The 20073-nt window shown below is 30.6% G+C and overlaps 5 protein-coding genes across 5 annotated transcripts; 2 read left to right on the top strand and 3 right to left on the bottom strand.

Annotated features, from left to right (window-relative positions):
- The first annotated feature begins 383 nt into the window (after positions 1–383).
- Positions 384–2849, top strand: LOC110993163 (protein FRG1 homolog). Its single transcript, XM_022259305.2, has 4 exons — positions 384–527; positions 970–1340; positions 1625–1817; positions 2640–2849. The coding sequence occupies exons 1-4, from the start codon at positions 466–468 to the stop codon at positions 2785–2787; spliced, it is 774 nt and encodes a 257-aa protein (XP_022114997.2). The 5' UTR covers positions 384–465; the 3' UTR covers positions 2788–2849.
- A 334-nt stretch (positions 2850–3183) lies between these two features.
- On the bottom strand, positions 3184–9361 carry LOC110993164 (DCN1-like protein 4). The gene is made up of 9 exons (XM_022259306.2): positions 9086–9361; positions 8882–8998; positions 8246–8361; positions 7706–7806; positions 7178–7306; positions 6522–6646; positions 5634–5841; positions 5051–5140; positions 3184–4792 (listed from the first exon to the last, which is right to left on the bottom strand). The coding sequence occupies exons 3-8, from the start codon at positions 8347–8349 to the stop codon at positions 5067–5069; spliced, it is 741 nt and encodes a 246-aa protein (XP_022114998.1). The 5' UTR covers positions 8350–8361; positions 8882–8998; positions 9086–9361; the 3' UTR covers positions 3184–4792; positions 5051–5066.
- Positions 9362–9612: 251 nt separating this feature from the next.
- Positions 9613–11755, bottom strand: LOC110993166 (pupal cuticle protein C1B). Its single transcript, XM_022259308.2, has 4 exons — positions 11427–11755; positions 10553–10729; positions 10061–10216; positions 9613–9832 (listed from the first exon to the last, which is right to left on the bottom strand). Exons 1-4 carry the CDS (start codon positions 11436–11438, stop codon positions 9737–9739), a joined length of 441 nt encoding a protein of 146 aa, XP_022115000.1. The 5' UTR covers positions 11439–11755; the 3' UTR covers positions 9613–9736.
- A 632-nt stretch (positions 11756–12387) lies between these two features.
- LOC110993157 lies at positions 12388–16759 on the top strand (the record flags this gene model as incomplete). The annotated part of the gene is made up of 8 exons (XM_022259291.2): positions 12388–12562; positions 12989–13146; positions 13360–13468; positions 14299–14384; positions 15608–15748; positions 15838–15937; positions 16169–16321; positions 16533–16759. Coding segments are annotated over 8 exons (1029 nt in total), but the record flags the coding sequence as incomplete, so codon positions are not given.
- On the bottom strand, positions 16754–18117 carry LOC110993159 (3-ketodihydrosphingosine reductase). The gene is made up of 3 exons (XM_022259298.2): positions 17420–18117; positions 17103–17344; positions 16754–17012 (listed from the first exon to the last, which is right to left on the bottom strand). The coding sequence occupies exons 1-3, from the start codon at positions 17964–17966 to the stop codon at positions 16809–16811; spliced, it is 993 nt and encodes a 330-aa protein (XP_022114990.2). The 5' UTR covers positions 17967–18117; the 3' UTR covers positions 16754–16808.
- Between the last annotated feature and the right edge of the window lie 1956 nt (positions 18118–20073).

Here is a 20073-nt window from a genome sequence, read left to right on the forward strand (position 1 = left end):
AAGTAAAAGAAATGTAAAAAGTAACGGCTTTTTAACGAATAATCCGCACTGTATTTAAAAGTGAAAATAGATTTTTGAGCGCGATTTTAATAATAAAAATTATTGAAAATCTGCCACCTTCCGACCTGACATCTGATACTATGCGTGGTCTTTTATCATCCAGACGTCGAACTATTAGGGATATTTCATATCGATATTTACAATGCCATACATCATACATACATAGAATAAATCCGATGCTTTGACGAGGTACTGAAGTAGCAGTTATTTAAAAAAATGTTAATATATTATAATGATTCTGTAACTGTGACAATGTAAAGAACATTGTACAATCTATGGTATTTGGTAATTGTCAATTGTCATAGTTATTGTTAAATATTTACTAATGAAACATCAATAGAACAATTATACCAAATTATTTTACCTTAAAAGTTATTATATATTATTAAATATTTCCTTTAAATAATGGCAGATGAATATGCAGCTGTTAAACGTAGCAAATTGGTTTTTAAAGGAGATAAACCTAAGTAAGTACATACAGTCTAGTAGGAATAATTCAAAACAGTAGTTTTTATGGTGTACTTAAATATATTTGTCTTATACTTATATTTGTCTTTTATAAATTGTGTATTTTAGTAAAGTACATAATCAGCATTCTATGCAAGACACGTCTTCTATTATTATCTCTTTGACAACGGTTCCTACACTACATGTATCTTGCTTGCTGTATTGCTTTTCAAAAAACCCATAGGTAGACCTCATAGGGTTGAGTGTGGATTAACCTCTGGGCCAAGTTCATATTAGTTGTCTATAAAACATAAAATTTATAGTGTACTATAAAGTAATATGCAAATCCTTATTGGTTTAGGTTTCCGAATTCCCAGGATAAGAAAAATTACAATATTTCATCCTACTTCTACTGAAAATATATTGTAGCACTTCTAGTAATTTTTACAAAAATTTTTTTAGAGCTAAAAAAAGAAAACATAAAAATAAAGATAAGTCAACACATTCTAAAATTGATGAAGATTTGGTAAAACATGGAAATTGGTGGAAAGTTGAAAAGATTGAGGATCTGACTGGTCCCATTTCCATTGAATTTGGAAATCTAACCTATATATCAGCATTAGATAATGGTTTATTTACTTTGGGTGCTCCTCACAATGAAGGTGAAGGTCCATCTCCCGAGGAAATATTTACAGCTTTTCCTGCAGGAGAAAACAAATTTGCTCTCAAATCAGGATATGGAAAATATCTAGGTATATCCAAAGATGGTGTAGTTATTGGAAGATCTGATGCTGTAGGACCTATGGAACAATGGGAACCAGTATGGCAAGATGGTAAGTTAATTGCTTTTACCTTTATATGCACAGAAAAAATAAGAGTATTGGCGCAAGTAATACAGTTATATTTATAAATCTAGGTTAATATGCAGGTTTCCCCAAAGTATTGAGTATAAAACAATAAAATATAATAATAATCCAGTACAATCTGAATATGAGCATGGGCCTGGGCCTCTTTATTAAAAGTAATTTATTTATATCACAAGGTAACACAATGTAACTTGTGAATGTCAAAAAAAATATACATTAAATAGTATGCTACATGCTGGTGTTTGTTACAGGTAAAACAGCAATACTTAGTTCATTAAATAAATTTGTCTGTGTGAATAATGAGGATGATTCTATAGTAGCTATACGTTCCTCCGCGAGCAATCAAGAGTTTTGTAATATTCGTAGTAATAGAAGTAAGGTCGTGCAAAAAGTTTTAGTGCCTGAGGAAGAAGGGGACTTAGCAGAAGTTGAAGTCAACTATGTGTAAGTAATGGAAGATTTTGTGTTATATCTTTATTTTTTTTATAAATTGTCTCTAAAAATTTTAAAATAACAATCTGGCCTAGCGTAACATAACAGTAATAAGTAATTGAAAATAATATTATTTAAACTAATAATAATTTAGTGCATAAGTGCATAAGTCTTTTATCATAATAAAATGAATGTCTGGTGGTAAACTTTTCATCTATGAGAGAAGAGAAGAAAACAATGAAAAAAGATTACCCATATTTTTCATTTTCAACAATAAAGTGGTAGGGGTTCCTTTTTAGGCTTTTCTTTAGTAACTTTATCATTAGTACCTACTTTCAGGGACAATGAAGACATATTTTCTTTATTTCTGCTTTTCTTTAGCAAGTTCTTTATCTTGTTGGTTGGTTGGTGAGTTGACTGCCTCATTCCTTTGAGTTATAAGTTCATTAGGCATCAGGCTTTTTCCTTTTTGAGTTGACCAACTAATAGTTTGTATTTTTATTAAAATACACACTGATAATATTTGTATTTGTAACTGTATATTGATATTTCAATATAACAAATACTAGGTCAACGATTCATCGTAATCGCACGCTGCGTCGGCACTTTGTACTTTTAAACAATAATTGATACGCGATGTTTCTAACCGAAATGAAAACAACAGCTGGGAGCTATAATAATTGATTTTGTAAAGATGACCCAAAGTTTGAAGCTACATAATTTGTTTTTGATATATCATTATTTATTACAATTAAAGATAATTTAATATCCCTGAGTAAGGCTGTAGATATATTTACAATTCTATTAGCAATAATTTATTTGTTTCTTTTTCAGAAAAAAGTTTCAAAAATTCCAAGATAAAAAGCTGCGCATAAATGATACAGGTGTAGTAGAATTAAAGAAAGCAAAGGTGGATGGTAATCTTCATGAGACATTATTAGACAGACGGGCCAAAATGAAAGCAGACAGATATTGTAAATAGGCAATAAATAGCTCATTGTTATGAGACTCTTTGATTAATAAAAGAATAATATCATAAGAACAGCCAAGTTTTTTCAATATTATATAATAACATAACAACAATGTTGGTTGCATCTATCGGTTCTTCAGTTAAGATGATTACCAATAGTTTGACATCTTATCTTTTTAGAAGATGCTGACTTCAAACTCACTAAGTACACAGTAAGTACGTATGTTACGTTTACATGAAACCTTTCTATTTCCCATAGATTTTTATGGGAAATTTGCTAAATAAACAAATTTACCTTTGTATATTTCAGTGTAACTATTCTTATCAAAATTTCAACCAATTAAGTGTAGATATTAATATTGCTATGATTTTATTTTATTTGCAGGTCAATAATATTAAAACTGAAAATATTTTCCAAATGATTTATTTTCCTTGAATGACATTCGGTAAGAGGGCCTAAACAATTTAGATAAATTTGATATACCATTTATCTTAAAGAGAATGGTACTGACTATGTCCCGCAGAAAATTTGAATATACTAACTACTTGCTTATACAAAACGATATCTACATCTAAACCTAGGATTAGACTAGATATCTAGTCTATCGGAACTTGTTTCAGAGACAAAAGTCATGATACCTAAATATAGTGTACAAAATAGAAACATTGAGTCTTTAGAATATTGAGTAAGTCTATATACCATTTGTTAAAATATTCTATAAAAGAAAATATATTGAACGGGGGCTTTATATTTAATTAATCCAGGTATCATGAATAATGCCTATAAAAATGTATTCATCTGAAATTAAAGCAAATCCAAATTCTTTAAATTCCTTTGCATTTGAACTTATCTTAAAATTAAAAAATATTGGCATAATTACAGAATGTTCAATATTACTTAAACATCCTTCTTGAAGATAGTTCTTTTTCAAATATAGAAATTTTTTTATCAACTTCAATTATGAGTAATCATTCTGCAATCATTCATACAAACATCATAAATTCAATAACATTGGCAGTACTCGTTCATACATGAAAATGACACTATACAAGAAAAATAAATTTATATTTAGTGATTTAAATAAATGAAGACAACTGTACAAATTAAATAAATAGCCCATCAATTTTTACAATATTAGCCGACTGACTTTATATTTATTAAATGTTGGGTTGGCTAAATCATTTATTTTCTTTGATTCCAATAGTGCCATAAATCAACCTGACCCATGTCTTCTTTGCATTCTAAATATACACTCTTAAGGCATATGGCAAAGTTTCTACTTGGGTTCAAATAAATTTTTGGCACTAAATAAAACTTTTAATGACGTTAATAGTGTGGTTACAAAGTATGTGTTCCAGAATATTTATTTATGTATATTATTGTTACAATGACTACTTGTACTATTAAAACAATGGGTCGGTGGGCATGAAATAAATTATCTAATATAATGTATTGGAGTATTACTACAAATTTCGTGCGATGAACAAGGAAAATATAAAATGTTATGTTATACAAATTTAATATACATATACCGCGACCACAATTCAATTTAAACAGAAAGCCGCAAAATTAGAGATCCAAATATTTTCTATTACGCAAACATATTAAAGACCAATTATTTTATAAAAATGAAACATCAATTACCGGAAATTTTAACATTTTCATAACAAAGGATGTATGTTGCGTAAAATAATAAGTCAATATGAACAGGTATAGTATGCTCATCTCATTTGAATAACGAGTAATGACGCCATAGATCATTTGAGAATAAAGTATTTATAAATATTATCTATGGCATTGGCTCTATTAGAATCAGTCAACCCGTGGCATTAACATATATGCCAGTGAAACTATAGATATAACTGCGTCAAATATAAAGTAATCGCGGTATTAATAAACATTAGGGTTATTATTGTAGGGTATGTGTAGAACATAATATACATAGATAAACAATATACACTTAAATCTATAAGGCAGGCCCACAATGAACCATCTTAGTGCAAGCCTCACCCAATCCTGAAAAAAAAAATGTATAAATATTTTTAAGTTATGTAAATATCTACTGTTTCCGGCCCAAATTATTAAATAAAATATAGAGCAATGTCAAACATAAACCATAAATCTCATTACTTTATCATTGAAGATCTTCTAAAATTAAAACGCCTTTTTTTAAATTCAAAGTAAAGAAACTTTGAAAATTTAACGAAAATTTTGATTAAATTTTAAATAAGACGCCTATTTAACGGATGGTGGACTTAAATAATTAAGGCTTACCCATCTCAATGTGGTCTCAGCTGGCGTGCATAGCTGCGTCTCCACGTTCTGCTCTCAGCCATTCCACAAATTCATCTAACATTACAGGCCCTGGAATAATACATATAATTAAATAGACTAATTAATTCTAAGATAACAATTTTTTTAGTCCCACTATAGGGTATGTTAATAAGTAAGTCTCCTCTTCTTGTCCCCAAACCCAAATCACACCAACTCTAACCCAGGATATCTGGGATATCAAAGCTATACTTTACATAATCATGATTAAAATATATTGGCAAATATAAGAAAAATAAGAATTTACGGTACGCTCTTACTAGATATGGTACTATCACGGTACGAATTGAGTACAGAAAATATAATACAAACTAAATAATAATTTCCAGCCAATGTGTAAATTTTTTCTGCATGAATGTTGTATTTATATTTGAGTGTTCATTTTGTTACAACCCAACCAGATAATATTGTTTAAAACAAAAAAGGTCAGACTACTTTTCCAAAAAAAAAAAAAATTTTTTTTTTTTAGTTAATTTTTGTTGTTAGCTAAAAACACTTAATGTCTGCTCCATACATATATACTTACAAGCTCCATCCGCGTCATAAGCAGTGAGGTGCGTGTCGACAGTGCGGCTGAACTCGAGTATATTACACCACTGGTCACGGTTAACGACCCTGTACCGCCGTCCATGAGTCAGAAACTCTGCGAGGGGTAGGCGAAGAGGCCAACGCGGTAGAAGTACTCCTAATAGTGCACGAGCCGTACTCGTGTCTAGTGAACGTTGGTCTTTATCCTGAAAAAGTCAAAATTGTATTGAAGCTAGCTAAGTAACAACGCTGTTACGGCGAGTATTGGTAACTTATTTATTTATTTCCAGTAAATTTTCCTATCCTAACAGTTACAACTAATGCGATAGAATTCCATTATATTACCCACACCAACTAACCTACATACAAACATTAAAAAATTAAACCTAAATTCCTAAATCTTATAACTAACAATATAGACTTGGCGTCACAGCGGAGAGTTTTGATTTTGATTTTGATAGCTTTATTTTATTTGGGGCAGTAAATGGAAATATAAATAAGATTATTTTTTTAGTGACGTTCGTAAATGTTCATTGTATACAAATCAATTATTTGCAACCATATAACATTTAAGTTAATAAATATAAAACCAAATCAGGTAAGAAAGGATTATAAGTTATGAGTTATATATAACTAGGGATTGACTGCAGCTTCTTCTACTTCATTAAACTTTAATCCCAGTTATGTATGTACCCTTAGTGGGCGAATTTTCAGTTATCCATCCTTACAATTAATTTATTTCTAAAAGGTAGTAAAACCCTGTAGTTTAAATGAAATCAATCTAATTGAATGGCTTTAGCAATTATAATGGCACTTATCACAATGCAAGTACTATAATAAAATAACATATAGCACATTCTTAGTCAGAAAAACAACTTTAACTCACCCTTGCAAAATCGTAAGAATATCTATATATTGATTTAAAGACATATGGATCATTGAGCAAACTTCGAAGATGGTCTAATTTGGTCTGCAATTTGAGTACGCTGTCACATTGTAGATCTGTTAAACCTGTTATAATAACAATTGTTAGAATCTTACTTCTTTTGCGAAGCCCAAATCTCACCTTAAAAGCTTAGTAACTATCACAGATTTAAATTATTAGGTACAATGATGGAATATTTAAATAATAATTGACTACCTAACAACAATGTAGTTTTTATTTGACCTTATTACATAAACTTAACTATTAAATACTTTTGCAAATATTTGGTAAGATACAGCAAAATGCAAATCATTTGTGAGACTTGCTTTAATTTTGTATAGTGATGATCATACCAACAAGAACTTGTTTTTTAAAGGTTTGATAAAATTGTCTCTAGCAAATCATAAAATTAATTAATACTAAATTTATATTATCAAATCTTGCTTATAGTTTTTTATATGTAATTCATGCTAACTTTGCCAAGTTATATTGTTCAAATTTCATTACCTTATAAAAAGCTTTGGCAAACAACTTAAGCTTTGTATATTATTTAATTTGATTTATAGTGTTTTTAATCTTCACTGAAAAAATTAAACAATTTCTATATCAATACAAACCTTTCAACCACTCTTCTTGTGTGAAATAACCCATTTGTTTAGCTCCCATTTTATAAGCAATGACCAACATAACCACATTTTCTGGATCCACTCCTATATCTTCACAAAATTTTTCCATACCTTCAGGCCCTGAAATAAATAATAACAATTAAGAACTTTTAGAACCAAAATACATGTGAATTATTATTATATTGTATAAAAAACTGTCTATAAAGTTTATACAGAATTTAGAATGATGACAGTCTTACTGCTATTATAACAATAGAAATAATTTAAGACATTGGCATATTTTATATATCACATTACATGTACAATCAATTAAGTGATGACATGATATAAAATACATGGTTGTAAAAGTAAAATTTCCATAAACTAATGAGTGCCTTAATTGTTTGATTCTCAATGTGTTTAGATTTGTGAGATATTTGAATTTCTGTAGTAAATTTTGTCTATAATAATTGTTTTATTTATAATATTGTGGTATTTAAGTTGTAAAAATACTGATATACAGTATATATATTTCCTTACCTAATACATCTGGTTCTGCAATTGTGGTATATTCTTTAAACCAGACTAAACATTTTTTAGGACTAAAACTTATATCTTCAGTTTTGGAATGTCTTCGAGAACTGAAAAAAAAATAGCATCATATTGAAAACAGCTTGTGGTGTACAAATTAAAATTTCAAATACTTATACAATAGTAATATTATACACTGCTTGAAATTGCACCTTGATGTATAGTTTGAAAAATCTATATAATTTAGAAACATTACAAGGTAACACAAGTTAAATAGGAATATTTGTAGAGTAGGTAAAATTAAGCAATGTTTTTTGTATGTTTACTCTTGCAAACCAGTAAAAACAGTCAGCATGACAAATGTATATTATATTATCTTATATATGTTGCAAACTATTTATATTCCCTTGGATAAACCAGTCCAGTTTCATAGGTATTTCATGCCAAAATTTCAAGGTTAATTTAAAGTATATCAAAATTTTTAAATTCATTGGAAAAAAATGGATATAACAAAACATTATAAATTATATTACATTTTATTTAACAGACCTTGTGTTCCTTGACCTTTTGTGGTGGTGGTGGTCTTCAAGAGAGGTAGTACCTGGCAGCAAATCAGCTGCTGCACCTCGCGTGCGTTTACTGCATCGCGGCATTGCTCTACCACCCTATACACAATTTGCAATATGGAACTACATGTATTATATATTTAGAATAAAAGTATTTGATAAAATATAATATTAAATGTAATTACTAAGTCTCAGAATATATACTATACTATAAATAAAGCTATGGATGTTATCTAAATTACTTCTAGATTGCTGAGACTTCATAAGTTAGCTTGCTGTACTCAATGTCTATTGTTTATAGCTTAAGAAAAACAATGTAGACTTTAGGAATGTTCAGTTACTCTAGCATTGGTGTCTACTAGTAGTGACAACTTTATAAAATGTTTTCTTATTTCAAAGCATTGCAGTTAGAATAATAAAACCTAAGTACTTTTCATTTATACTTCTAAACAAAATCTCACCCACGCAGGAATAAGATCACGTCAATATGAAGAAAAATAATTATAGCATAAATTTACATTTTCAGATATATCTATCAAATATATTTCACTATCAATGTTAAGTTAAAAGAAAGTCAATGTATTTGTTAAATATTTACATAACATTAAACCATACTTACGATCGGTGGTAGATTTGACAGGAAGTTTGAGAACTTGAATGGATTTTCGTCTCCTATTTTGCGAATTTGTGGAGACAGCTTGACGAAAAAATGTCCTCTTGACAGGTCGATAATAACCTGAAATAAAAATCAATGTGAAAAAAAAGTTTGAAGGACGTTAAAAAATATAGTAGAAATTCAAATTATTAATATAATGTAAAATACCTTAAAATAATGTCAAAAACCTCTACAAAAGAGGTCTTTCTGTTCTCTTAAAAAACTACAAACTTGCAAAAATTCCTTTATCGATGTTTTATCTAAGGAAATTATTAAATCAAGCTTTTGGCAACGTAAATCAAATACTGCTTAAACCATATTAAAATAGACAAATTTCTAAAATTTTTTAGTTAAATCTAGAGTGCAAATAGCGGCTGCAAATACTTAATACGAAAACCTCAAATTACACACTTTTTTATTTACGCTACTTTAACCACAGGCTAGACATGTCAAATTTATTGCTGAAATACAGATTGTGTAGAATCTATGAATATGTAATAATGAAGCACTGTCACAGATAAATATCTTCACCCTTCACTGGTATAAAAACATTTGATCAAGATAAACATTTAATCCAACTTAAATTAAATGACCTATAATCGAAAGTTGAAGGCCTTGAAAAAAGCGATAAGTTGATCTAGAACAAAAGTCAATTTTGTTTTAAAAGGCAAAATTTAAGAAATAAAACCACTAGATATTTTTTTGTATTGTATTTCATAAAACAGCAAAATATTCAAAAACGCTAACAATAATTGGTAATAAATAACGAGGAATCTTTGAGCACACTTATAAAACAATTCTTAAATCTAGAAGAAGTGATTACCACGCGTAGGCAAGACCGAGGCCGTTAGTGTAAGTCATGTGGGAAACTGCGGGTGCAGCAGAATAAGCCACTCCCAAAAGGCCACCAGCGACCTGAAACAATAATTTTTTTTTCTTCAAATAGAAGTTAACATAGGTACCTAAAGCTGTTTACATTTGGGATTTAAAAATCTATTATTTTTCAGTCAAAGTGCGTAATAATAATAAAAAATACATATTTAAAACACATCTAGGTATCAAGTTAAAGAAAAAACTTATTCGACAACACACATCAACGGTTTGGAAAAGTTTGTTGTCATAGTAGTGTAATTATCAACTTACTCTAGCGGTTGCTAAAGGAGCAGCGACATGTGACACGACCGGGCTGGCAAAACCATGATAAGCTGGTGCCACCGCAAAACCAGGGTTGCTTACGCGAATATCAGCTTTACGAACACTCGAGAATGGTGTGTCAATTGCTTTGCTGTATGTCGATATCTAAAATAAAGGATATATTTTTAGACGTAGACTTTAAACAACAGACGAGAAAATCCTTTGGTGTTTTACAAATAAACTTTTACGAGAATTGAACCATTGAAAATTGAATTCTTCCTGGGAATATTGTAAATACCAAAACATGTTAGTTTTCCTCTTTCAATCTATTAAGATAATATAACGATTTTTTAATTATAGAATCTATATCAAACATTTACATTATTAATTTAAATTTCAAGAGAAGGTTTAGTTATTATCACAGTTTTAGGAAAAACCGTACCCGCTAATTAATATAAATTAAAAAGCTTATACGCTCATTTTTATAAGATATAGTTATACCTGACCCAAATTGAATGGGGACCGCAGAATATTGGAATGCTGAGTAGCAATTGCAGGTTGCGCGGGGTATGAACTGTATGGGTTCCAAGCCCCATATGCATACGGAGTTCCATAAGAAGCTGGTGCCAGAAGACCTCCGGCTTGAGCAGCCACCGCAAAGCAAGCAACAATCAGTACCTTAAATAATAGAAAACTTTTACGTGTATCACTTTTAAGAATTATAGTAGAGTACAGACGACTGACTTTCTTTAAATAATTAATATTTAAAAACAAAAACAGCTTTACAACGGGCATTTATTGCTTTTTACATTTTCAACTAAAATTTTAGATTTTTATTTCTGTGAAAACTAGATTTAACTTATATAATCAAAAGAACCACTATAACGTTTAATGAATGGTAAAAAGTATTTAATTTGAAAAGTATTACTATTTTATATGTAATTTTTTAATTATCTTCGAATCTTCGAATGGGTTCCGTAAGCTATCCTCAAGACAAGTGGATAGATTATGTTTTACTTAAATGTTATTGTCTAACAATATGCAGACATATACCTAATGGATGTTTTTAACTGGCGTATAAACGTGATACAACCTTTTAGTTTCCTATAGTATGATATCAAATTTCAACGGAATTAGTTAACATTTTCGATGAAAGCTTTCAGTCGTTCTCCCCAAAGACTTTTGTTATCAATTATTAACATTATCATCATAATTAAATTTTATATATAAATAAATAAATAAATAAAGAATAAAACATATAATCTTAAACTTTTCTCTATCGGTTTCAAAAAATACAACCAACAGTGTAAGTGTATATAACTGACAGCTAACAGGTAGGTACATAATTTCTAAGACAATTTATTTAATTTCTTACCTTAGCAATCATGGTTGTTTCCTTTCACGCACTAGACTGATATGAATTTAAACGGTCAGTGTAACCCTTTTATAGTAGGCTTAATATAAATACAAGGAGCTTGTATAATAACTAGATACTCATATATTGTCTCACATTGTATGCGTGAGCTTAAGAAAAGCCTAGGTGTGGTAGAGCAAGGACACCTCATTGGGTCAAGACAAAACAGCATAGCATAGTGTGCAAGATAATAAATAACAATAATATATTATGACCTATATGTGTCATATATGCATTACTAACGATATTTGCACAAATTATATACTGGAAAATGTAATGGCATTAATACATTTCAATCTAGAACTTTCAATAAAAACACCATACATTTTAGCTGATTTATAAATTACTAAATAAATTATGGAGAATTTATTTTGATCGGGATAATTGTCTCTTTTATAAATCTAAGACATGAATCTTATTTCATGCGGTAAAAGTAGAGCAAATAGGAAAAGCATAACGATTTCTAGATATTTAATTATATCCGTCAAAGAAAACTTACGTATAAGTCTATCATTAAATAATGTTGTGAGTTCAGTTGAGAGATCAGTTTATTAGTTTACCCAGTGTGAAAACGTATAGCGAATTTTAAATAATGATTACCATATTAATAACGATGTTGTCTTGTTTTACAACAACTAGCTCGCGGTGGTATTCTGCGAGTTTACAAAACAATAGTGCTGACGAATCATTGAAAGAAGTTCAAAACTTTTCTCCAATATTGACTATTGATCCAGAGCGATATAATTACATGAAGGAAAAGTTTAAAGAAGGGGACACAGAGATCAACTATAAGAATTCCGAGCATCGAAAACGCGAAGATCATACCGAAAATATTAAACATCAAACTCAGCATACCTTTAAACCGAAAAGAAAGATTTCAAGTTGCAGGGAACCACCAAGAAGATTAAAAAAATTAAAGACAAAATCACCAAGAGATAATCGTTTTCTAGATATATTCGAGGTTGTTGAATTTGATCATATCCCTTGTACATCTTCTAATGGATTGGAAGGATTATGCCTTCATGAATATGATTGCCAGAAGTCAGGTGGTACTAATATGGGAGTGTGTGCTGATGGCTATGGAACGTGTTGTATCGGTAAGGGTTACATGTGTAATTTATTGACAGTAAATTAATTAATAATGGAAATTTGAAAAACAAAAATGCCGAATCGCAGTTATAAATGACTCAGTTCTGACAACTCTCTGAATAATGTTAAATTTAAAAAGTATAACTCAATGGAACCCCCTTTTCATAGTTAAAAGTAAACGTAAATATGCCGTATAGAAATGAAAAGTAATAAATTTTGCCAGTTTTTTTACTAATTAACATAATTACAGTATTAATTTTCGTGCCAATTCATGCTGCGCCCGGCCTGAAACTTTGACGTTCATAAGTGTACATTAAGTTACCTAGATGAATAAATGATTTTGAATTTAACTTTAAATAACCAGTCACCAGAAATCGTGAGGTAAAAAATAGACTCTAATGTAAATACTTGTTAAGATTTTATCATAATTTCAGTGCAATTCACATGCGAGAGTAGATCTGCATCTCCTAACGGGTGGTTTACTAATAGAGAGTTTCCCTTGCCAACCTTTGACAGATTATCGTGCACCATTACTTTGGAGAAAGCATGGCCAGAAGTTAAGCAAATAAGACTGGATTTCTTAACATTTGAAGTATGTATAGCCAGTTGATTGTATATACTGTCTCCGTGTTTTAGCAAACAAATTTTAATTGTTTCAGCAGAAGGGTATATGGCTAAAAGACCTATTAAGAGTTACAGGACATCAATAACATCTCATAAACTATATATTATATGATTCAGGATGCCTAACAATAATACACAAATACGGAAATATACATACATATATGAAAACTATTTTTTTTAGTTGTTGCCTCCCAACTCTGGAAATTGTGAACAGGACCAATTTATAATAACGGGACAAGATGTCAACAATGTTTTACCAATCCTATGCGGAATCAATACGGGCCAGCACGGTATTTCCTATATTTTTATAAAATTTGCTTTGACTTATAAAACTGCCTGATGGGTTGTCAATGGGTGATAAATAATATCTAGTCCAAAGATTGTTCAATGTTAAATATATACCTACATTTTATTAATCAGAAATTTAATCATTTCTGAATAATCTTTAATAAATTTACTATCGTAAAGATTACGAAAATAAGAATTTTTTTTCGTAATCTTTATCTATTTATTATATTAAAAATATTTATCTATTTTATTTATTTTAACCAAAGTAGAACAAGACAAATATGTTGTTATATAGAAACTTGTTAATAGGTTTTCCTCGTCATCTATTACTCAGGTCATGCCGCAAACAAACACACATTGTGTTATCACATTAATTACTTAAATATATATGACACACAAAACACAACTCCTTGGTACAGCTGTTGTGATCACTGATCCAGTTTTCTTAATGCGCTCGTAGATTTTTAAACATCTCTTAGTATCTTCTTTATGTGTGAGTCTTTAACCTTACCTCAACCGAGACTTGTAACGATAAATTTTTATGAGCGTTAGTTTTGTGTTTTTCAAGAACCTGAAAGCAAATGTTCATTCTTATATTTTTTGCACGAATACCTATTCGTTTACCTATTTGTTTTTAGATTTATTGAGCAGTTTAAATAGACGCCCTGGGCACCCTGGATGGTTTAGATTCACAAATCAGCCCGGCAAATGGCGCTGCAGTCGGTACTTTCATACTTTGTTAATTATCGTAATCCCTGGAAATATCATGTGCGACAACGTCTATTGGGTCCGCTAGTATTGTATAGATTTTAACATATTTTTCTGTTTGCAGTCTATGTAGAAGTTGGAAATTCAGCAGGCCCTATCAATTTGTCGATCCAAACTGTCACACCTGAGAGTCGTATATTTGCTATAAAGGTATATCAACTGATAATAAAAGTATAAAAATATTCATGTAGATAGCTTAATGCACACTAATTGTCGTTACTATTATTGCCAGTTTTCAACTCCAAGCGTAGGACAGACGAGAAGTATTGGCCACTCTCCGTTAATCTTAAATCGCCAATATATTTTTTTACGAAATGATTGTAAGCAACCAATATATCATGCTCCTCGTCACATGTTATTTATTTAATGATTGTAATTAAAAATCTAATAAATAAATAAGAAAACCGAACGTTTCACCTTTATCAGCAAGTGGCGAAATAGGAGCATACACTTACACTACCTACTGTGGGAAGAACACGGTAGCAATACGAACAGTGTATAAAAAAAGTAAAGATTTATTTGATGTGTCTAAGACATAAATTAAGGAACTCATTTGGTAAATTCTGACACCTTTAAATAAAAACTCCCACGATCAGCTAAGATAACATAACATAGTTATTAATTTTTAATTTAATCACAATAATGTCTCCCCAGCTAAGAATTAATAAACTGTCTACATGGCCTTAATAATAGATATACCTAGATATAGGTATAGGTATACAAAATGCGCGTTCTTTAAAAATTTCAAAAAAAGTACAATCACGATTAAAATCCCCAACCTTAAGTACTTAAATAAAAATACGACGCACAAATGTATCTACAAACTTAACAGAAGATACACTCAATGACATGCAAATTTGATGATAAATTTTCCTTATAATGTTATATTTACTAAGGATACAAACATCAAGTCTGTATTACCTAAGTGTGACCTAATGCGGAAAATCTATTTTGGCAATAAATCCCACAGTAGAATAAATTCTCTTATCTCGACTGCCTGAAAAATCAATCAATAATTTAGGGGCAATTGCTAAGACTGAAAATCAGAGAATAAATAAAATTAGACATTTTATATTGTTTTTTACATTAATTACTTGATTTGTTCAGAACCATTATTAAATATTTGTTTTGACTGTTTAATTCGTAAATTAATACATAATATCTACCATCACTATGAATACATAATAATGGCATGATTATGAGGCAATAATTAATTACTCTTCTAATAAGAAGTTATCTTACTTACATCAACTCATTATTCGTGGGCGATAAAAATGTTATAGATAATTTGATTGCCTATCTTTTTTAATTCCCTTTGTAGAATATACGTTGGCTTTTATCTAAATAATATGATGAATTCCCCTTTTTTCTAGATTACACAACTTTTGCCAAATAATGCCTTATCACCACCGTCTGGATGTCTCCAGTATTTCCAAGAAGAGCAGGGATATTTGGTATCTTTTAACTATCGGGACATTTCCGAAATATCGAATGGAAAAACATCATCTTATCTGGTAATTTAGTTAGGTATATTGTATAAAAATTACATTTTGTACTATTATGTAATTTTTTAGAGCAATGCTATTTATCAATTTATTTGCAGAATAATCTAAATTATGTAATTTGTATACAACGTCAACCGGGTTCTTGCAGTATCACTTATAAAAATGCTGGATACATGCAGATTGTAAATTACGATGGTGGTGAGTGGCATGTATTTATTATTAAATGAAATTTAATAATTTTGTAAACAATTGAACCAAGGCGTTATAATATCTTAATTATCTTTATCAGTAGCGGTTAAATTAATACCGGCGGAAAACCATTAAATTTACAGTTTTTGTACATAATCTTTAAGAAAAATATATATGAATTTGATAGTCCTTCCAGAGTTATAAATACTTTGCCTGCCTTATTAATATATGTAATTTTAGAAGGTCTTCCAATATTACCTCCAAGGCAAGCAGGAGTAGAAATCTTTAATTGTCCGTCAGACTGGCTGTTAATATCTGCAATACGACTTTGTGGAGAAAGATTAAATGATGGGTCTTCCATTCAAGACTTCTCTTTTGATGCACCAGTTACAGGTACAAAATATAGATAAACTAAAAAATAAATTTAATACTTTGCATGATCTTCATAGTTTTACAAACCCCGGAGTCTATCAATAATTATTATAAAATTTTTCACAGATCATACATGTGGTTAGGAATAACAGTTAAACATCCAAAATATTCTTTATTATTTATTTTCAGTCAAGTTTAAAAATTAAATAAATGCATTTTTCATCTCTTTCAGATAGTGCTGTTGGTCCTATTATGGTTTTGTTTAGATCTGATAGTGTTTACACTGGCCGTGGATTTAAATTACACTATCAGCAAAATTTGTGCTTAAATGCTTCATAAATTATAAAGATATCATTCATATTAATCTATTATAAAAAAAGTTAAACTTAAACTGCAGAAATTATTATTTTATTCTTGTTGATGTAAAAGGTAAACCGTTTTATATTGTAATTAGTTAAGCTATCTATTATACATTTTTTAATATTATAATAAACATTTTAATAAATTTTTAATGGCTACTTTCTTTTTTCTTTTTACTTAAACCATCTCTTACAATTTTGTGAAATGATAACATGATGACTACTAAAATACCACGTAAAAATCCCATAGTCACAATTTGAAGGAACACTTGACTTACACTATCTATATTTCCACAGTATAGTAGGGATAAAAGCTGCCCACTAAATCCAAAAACTGAATAGCATTTTCCTTTCTGAAAAAAAAAATTAAGCTTAATTGAATGGACATAATAATATATAAACTGTATTAATATTTGATGGAACCTATCACAAATTGTCCTTACTAGTGCATCCTGAAGCATCTTCCTACCAACTTCAGATGGAGAATGAAGGCCTCCTGAACCCGATATCTGTTTGGTTTCTGCAGGTTTTGTGAGTTCCTCTTGTTTAAACCCAGGTGTGTCTGTATCAGGAGGAAATGCAAGAGTCAGCCTTACATTTGTTCCTACCAGTTCCATAAACACTGATTCTGCTAAGCCTCTAACTGCCCATTTTGCTGCACCGTACGCACTGTAGCCATATATTCCTGAAGAGTAAAATTATATATAACTTTAATAATATCTTGAACCTCAGTTCATATTATTGGACTTACTGAACTTACCTAATAAGGCAGCTTCTGTTGAAACAAAAACAACAATACCCTCATTTCTCTCTTTCATCTTTGGTAAAACATACTTTGTTGGATATGCAGTTCCAAAATAATTTAAATCAATCATTTGTTTAATTTCATCAATTTTCATTTCTTCAAATTTACCACAAATACACATACCAGCACAATTAAATAACATGAATATTGTTCCAATTTTATTTTCCAAATCAGATAAACATTTTGCTATGGTATTATAATCAGATGTAACATCCAATGATGCATATTGTACTTTTTGTTCTTTATTTATAAAATGTCCTTGCATCTCACTAACTACAGATGATAGTTTCTTAATATCTCGACCAATAACTGTTACATTAGCTCCTAATTTTACGGCCTCGATGGCAACAGCCTTACCAATGCCACTCGACCCGCCAGTCACAACAACATGTTTATTATTTAAATTTTTGTAGAATATTTTTTTATCTAATGAGAAATGTAAAAAAAGTAAAAAAATTGCTAGCCCAGATACGATTGCACTGATACTTATAATACAAATCATCTTTTGAGACACTAAAAGCGTTCTGTTCTCCAACTAGATTAAATAAATAACAATTAATTATTTTAATTATTGGGCACAATTTAGACTATACATAAAAATATACTTCAATATAACTCAGAGCACATTACAACTGACTAGTGAGTAGTGACTACATATTATTTTCCAGTCAAGTGCTTACAGTTTACACTGTAGTCTTGCTTTTTTTTTAAATTTATTTATTAGCCGGATTGTAGTGATGGGCCGAGTTGACTATTTGGTAACTCGAGTAACTCGAGTTGAAACGGATACCAACCCGAGTTGCAACTCGGTTTAACTCGGTTTGCCGCTTAGAGTATTAAGCCAGAAAGGAGTCGCCTTTACGCGCGTCCCCCTCTGTCAAAGTACGAACCCGCTGGACATACCCGTTATATAAAACTGTTTCTCGACCCTTCCGCGCCATTCCGGTACGACGCTTGTTAGTGTAAAGAGCTCCGACAAAAATGACTGGATGCAGTGTATTCGGCTGTAAAAAAAGGTCTGACACATCGAGTGTACAAAAAGACAACGTGACATTTCATCTGTAAGTATTTTCTTAAGTAATATTATCGTATATTATAAGAATACGTGAAAATTAAATAAATATTCATTGCCGAGTAATGCCGAGTCAATGTTGCCAGTTTATTGCAAAGTTCCGCACTATGACGTTTTTTGTGGCTTAATTTTTTATTTGCATAATTTTTTTACTAACAGATGGTACTTACATAGGGATCATATTGTTCAATGACTTAAGTAAATATGCTTTACTATTGATTATTAGTTGTCCTGTTCGTGGATTCGCTCAAAAGTACTTTGAAGGTTTACCCGACACTTCAAATTTTCTTATTATACTAATGTCTTTAAATAATGAAGAAAGGGCGTGAAAAATTATAAAAATTTATCACATGAATTTATCCTAATAATGGTTATTTTCCTAAGTTGGTAGTTAGCCACACCAACTTTAAATGTGTGCGTTGCGGTTACTCTTGTGTAAGCAAATTAGGTTTGTGTGCGTGTGTACAAACATTGTGCAATTTGTTTCTGTAGTAAAATTTTGTCTGTGTGAGTGCCTCGTCCCCCGCCGATGTTTTGGCAGAAAAATTAATTAGCATCGTTCGAGTGATGGCGTCTCCTTTCTGGCTTAATACTCTAAGGTTTGCCGTAAGCGTCGCGTCGCCATGTCGTCCGTCCGAGTCAATATATGCCGACTCGGCGTATCGTTCCGTAGGTTGCTAGTTTGCTACGTTCACGGTTCGCCGGGTCAGTTCCAGGGGGCTGCGTCGAGTCTTCGAGTCAATGGTAGTCAAATAAAATTGAGCCCATAAAAAAATCAGACGTTTATTATTATTAAAAGTGACAAACGTCACATCACAAAACGAATTTACTTATGTAGCGCAAAATAAAATTATGGTAACATTTTTAAATTGTAAATAATAAGAAACTAAAATAAATCTAATGGCACTTTATTCCTTAACTTAAACACAACACAATTTGGTATTTGGTCATCTATCTATGAACTAATACTTATTTGAAAAAAAATGTAATCAACATCTGAGTAATGACATTTATTTTTATTTTTTTTTAACACTTTTTTTATTTCCATGAGCCATTCTGAACTTAATAATGTCTACAAATCAAATAACAGAAACTTATAAAACTGCAAGAAAACAATAACAAAAAATTTAACAAAACAAATAAGCGAGCTGGCTGTTTATCTCAAAACTCTCTCATAAGAAGTAAGAACGGAAACCAACAACGGTTCGAGCGACGACGACCGAACTTCGGTCGTCGGGCTGATTCGGGTTGTACGGGCCTCGCGAGTCGCGAGCTAGCCGAGGGGCCCCAGCCCACCACACCGCCCGCAACCGAAGGACGAAGTAAACATACTTTCAAGTAGTACAAAATAGGTCATCTTACATAATTATAGCCTTCTGATATTTCAGTTTTTTTATATATACAGGGCGTATCAGGCACGCGATCAGGCAGTTATATGACCGAGAGGCTAAGCAGCAGGTGAGTGTCGAAATCTCCCATTTCCTAAAAAGGATGTCTCTTTTCAGTCTCTGTTAACTAGGCCCGGCGCCGGCGACAA

The sequence above is a fragment of the Pieris rapae genome, chromosome 3 (genome assembly GCF_905147795.1).
Source record: "Pieris rapae chromosome 3, ilPieRapa1.1, whole genome shotgun sequence".
NCBI lineage: Eukaryota > Metazoa > Arthropoda > Insecta > Lepidoptera > Pieridae > Pieris > Pieris rapae.

Excerpts from the sequence above, each read along its gene's own strand:
- LOC110993164 (XM_022259306.2), bottom strand. The coding sequence starts at position 8,349 with ATGCCGCGATGCAGTAAACGCACGCGAGGTGCAGCAGCTGATTTGCTG. Across the intron at positions 7,307-7,705 it reads TGCAGAACCAGATGTATTAG|GGCCTGAAGGTATGGAAAAA; the intron begins GTAAGGAAATAT and ends TATTTATTTCAG. Across the intron at positions 5,842-6,521 it reads ATTCTTACGATTTTGCAAGG|GATAAAGACCAACGTTCACT; the intron begins GTGAGTTAAAGT and ends TGACTTTTTCAG.
- LOC110993159 (XM_022259298.2), bottom strand. The coding sequence starts at position 17,966 with ATGATTTGTATTATAAGTATCAGTGCAATCGTATCTGGGCTAGCAATT. Across the intron at positions 17,345-17,419 it reads AACAGAAGCTGCCTTATTAG|GAATATATGGCTACAGTGCG; the intron begins GTAAGTTCAGTA and ends TTTACTCTTCAG. Across the intron at positions 17,013-17,102 it reads AGATGCTTCAGGATGCACTA|AAAGGAAAATGCTATTCAGT; the intron begins GTAAGGACAATT and ends TTTTTTTTTCAG.
- LOC110993163 (XM_022259305.2), top strand. The coding sequence starts at position 466 with ATGGCAGATGAATATGCAGCTGTTAAACGTAGCAAATTGGTTTTTAAA. Across the intron at positions 528-969 it reads TTTAAAGGAGATAAACCTAA|AGCTAAAAAAAGAAAACATA; the intron begins GTAAGTACATAC and ends AAATTTTTTTAG. Across the intron at positions 1,341-1,624 it reads GGAACCAGTATGGCAAGATG|GTAAAACAGCAATACTTAGT; the intron begins GTAAGTTAATTG and ends TGTTTGTTACAG.
- LOC110993166 (XM_022259308.2), bottom strand. Across the intron at positions 10,217-10,552 it reads CCCCATTCAATTTGGGTCAG|ATATCGACATACAGCAAAGC; the intron begins GTATAACTATAT and ends CCTTTATTTTAG. Across the intron at positions 9,833-10,060 it reads CTCCTTTAGCAACCGCTAGA|GTCGCTGGTGGCCTTTTGGG; the intron begins GTAAGTTGATAA and ends TTATTGTTTCAG.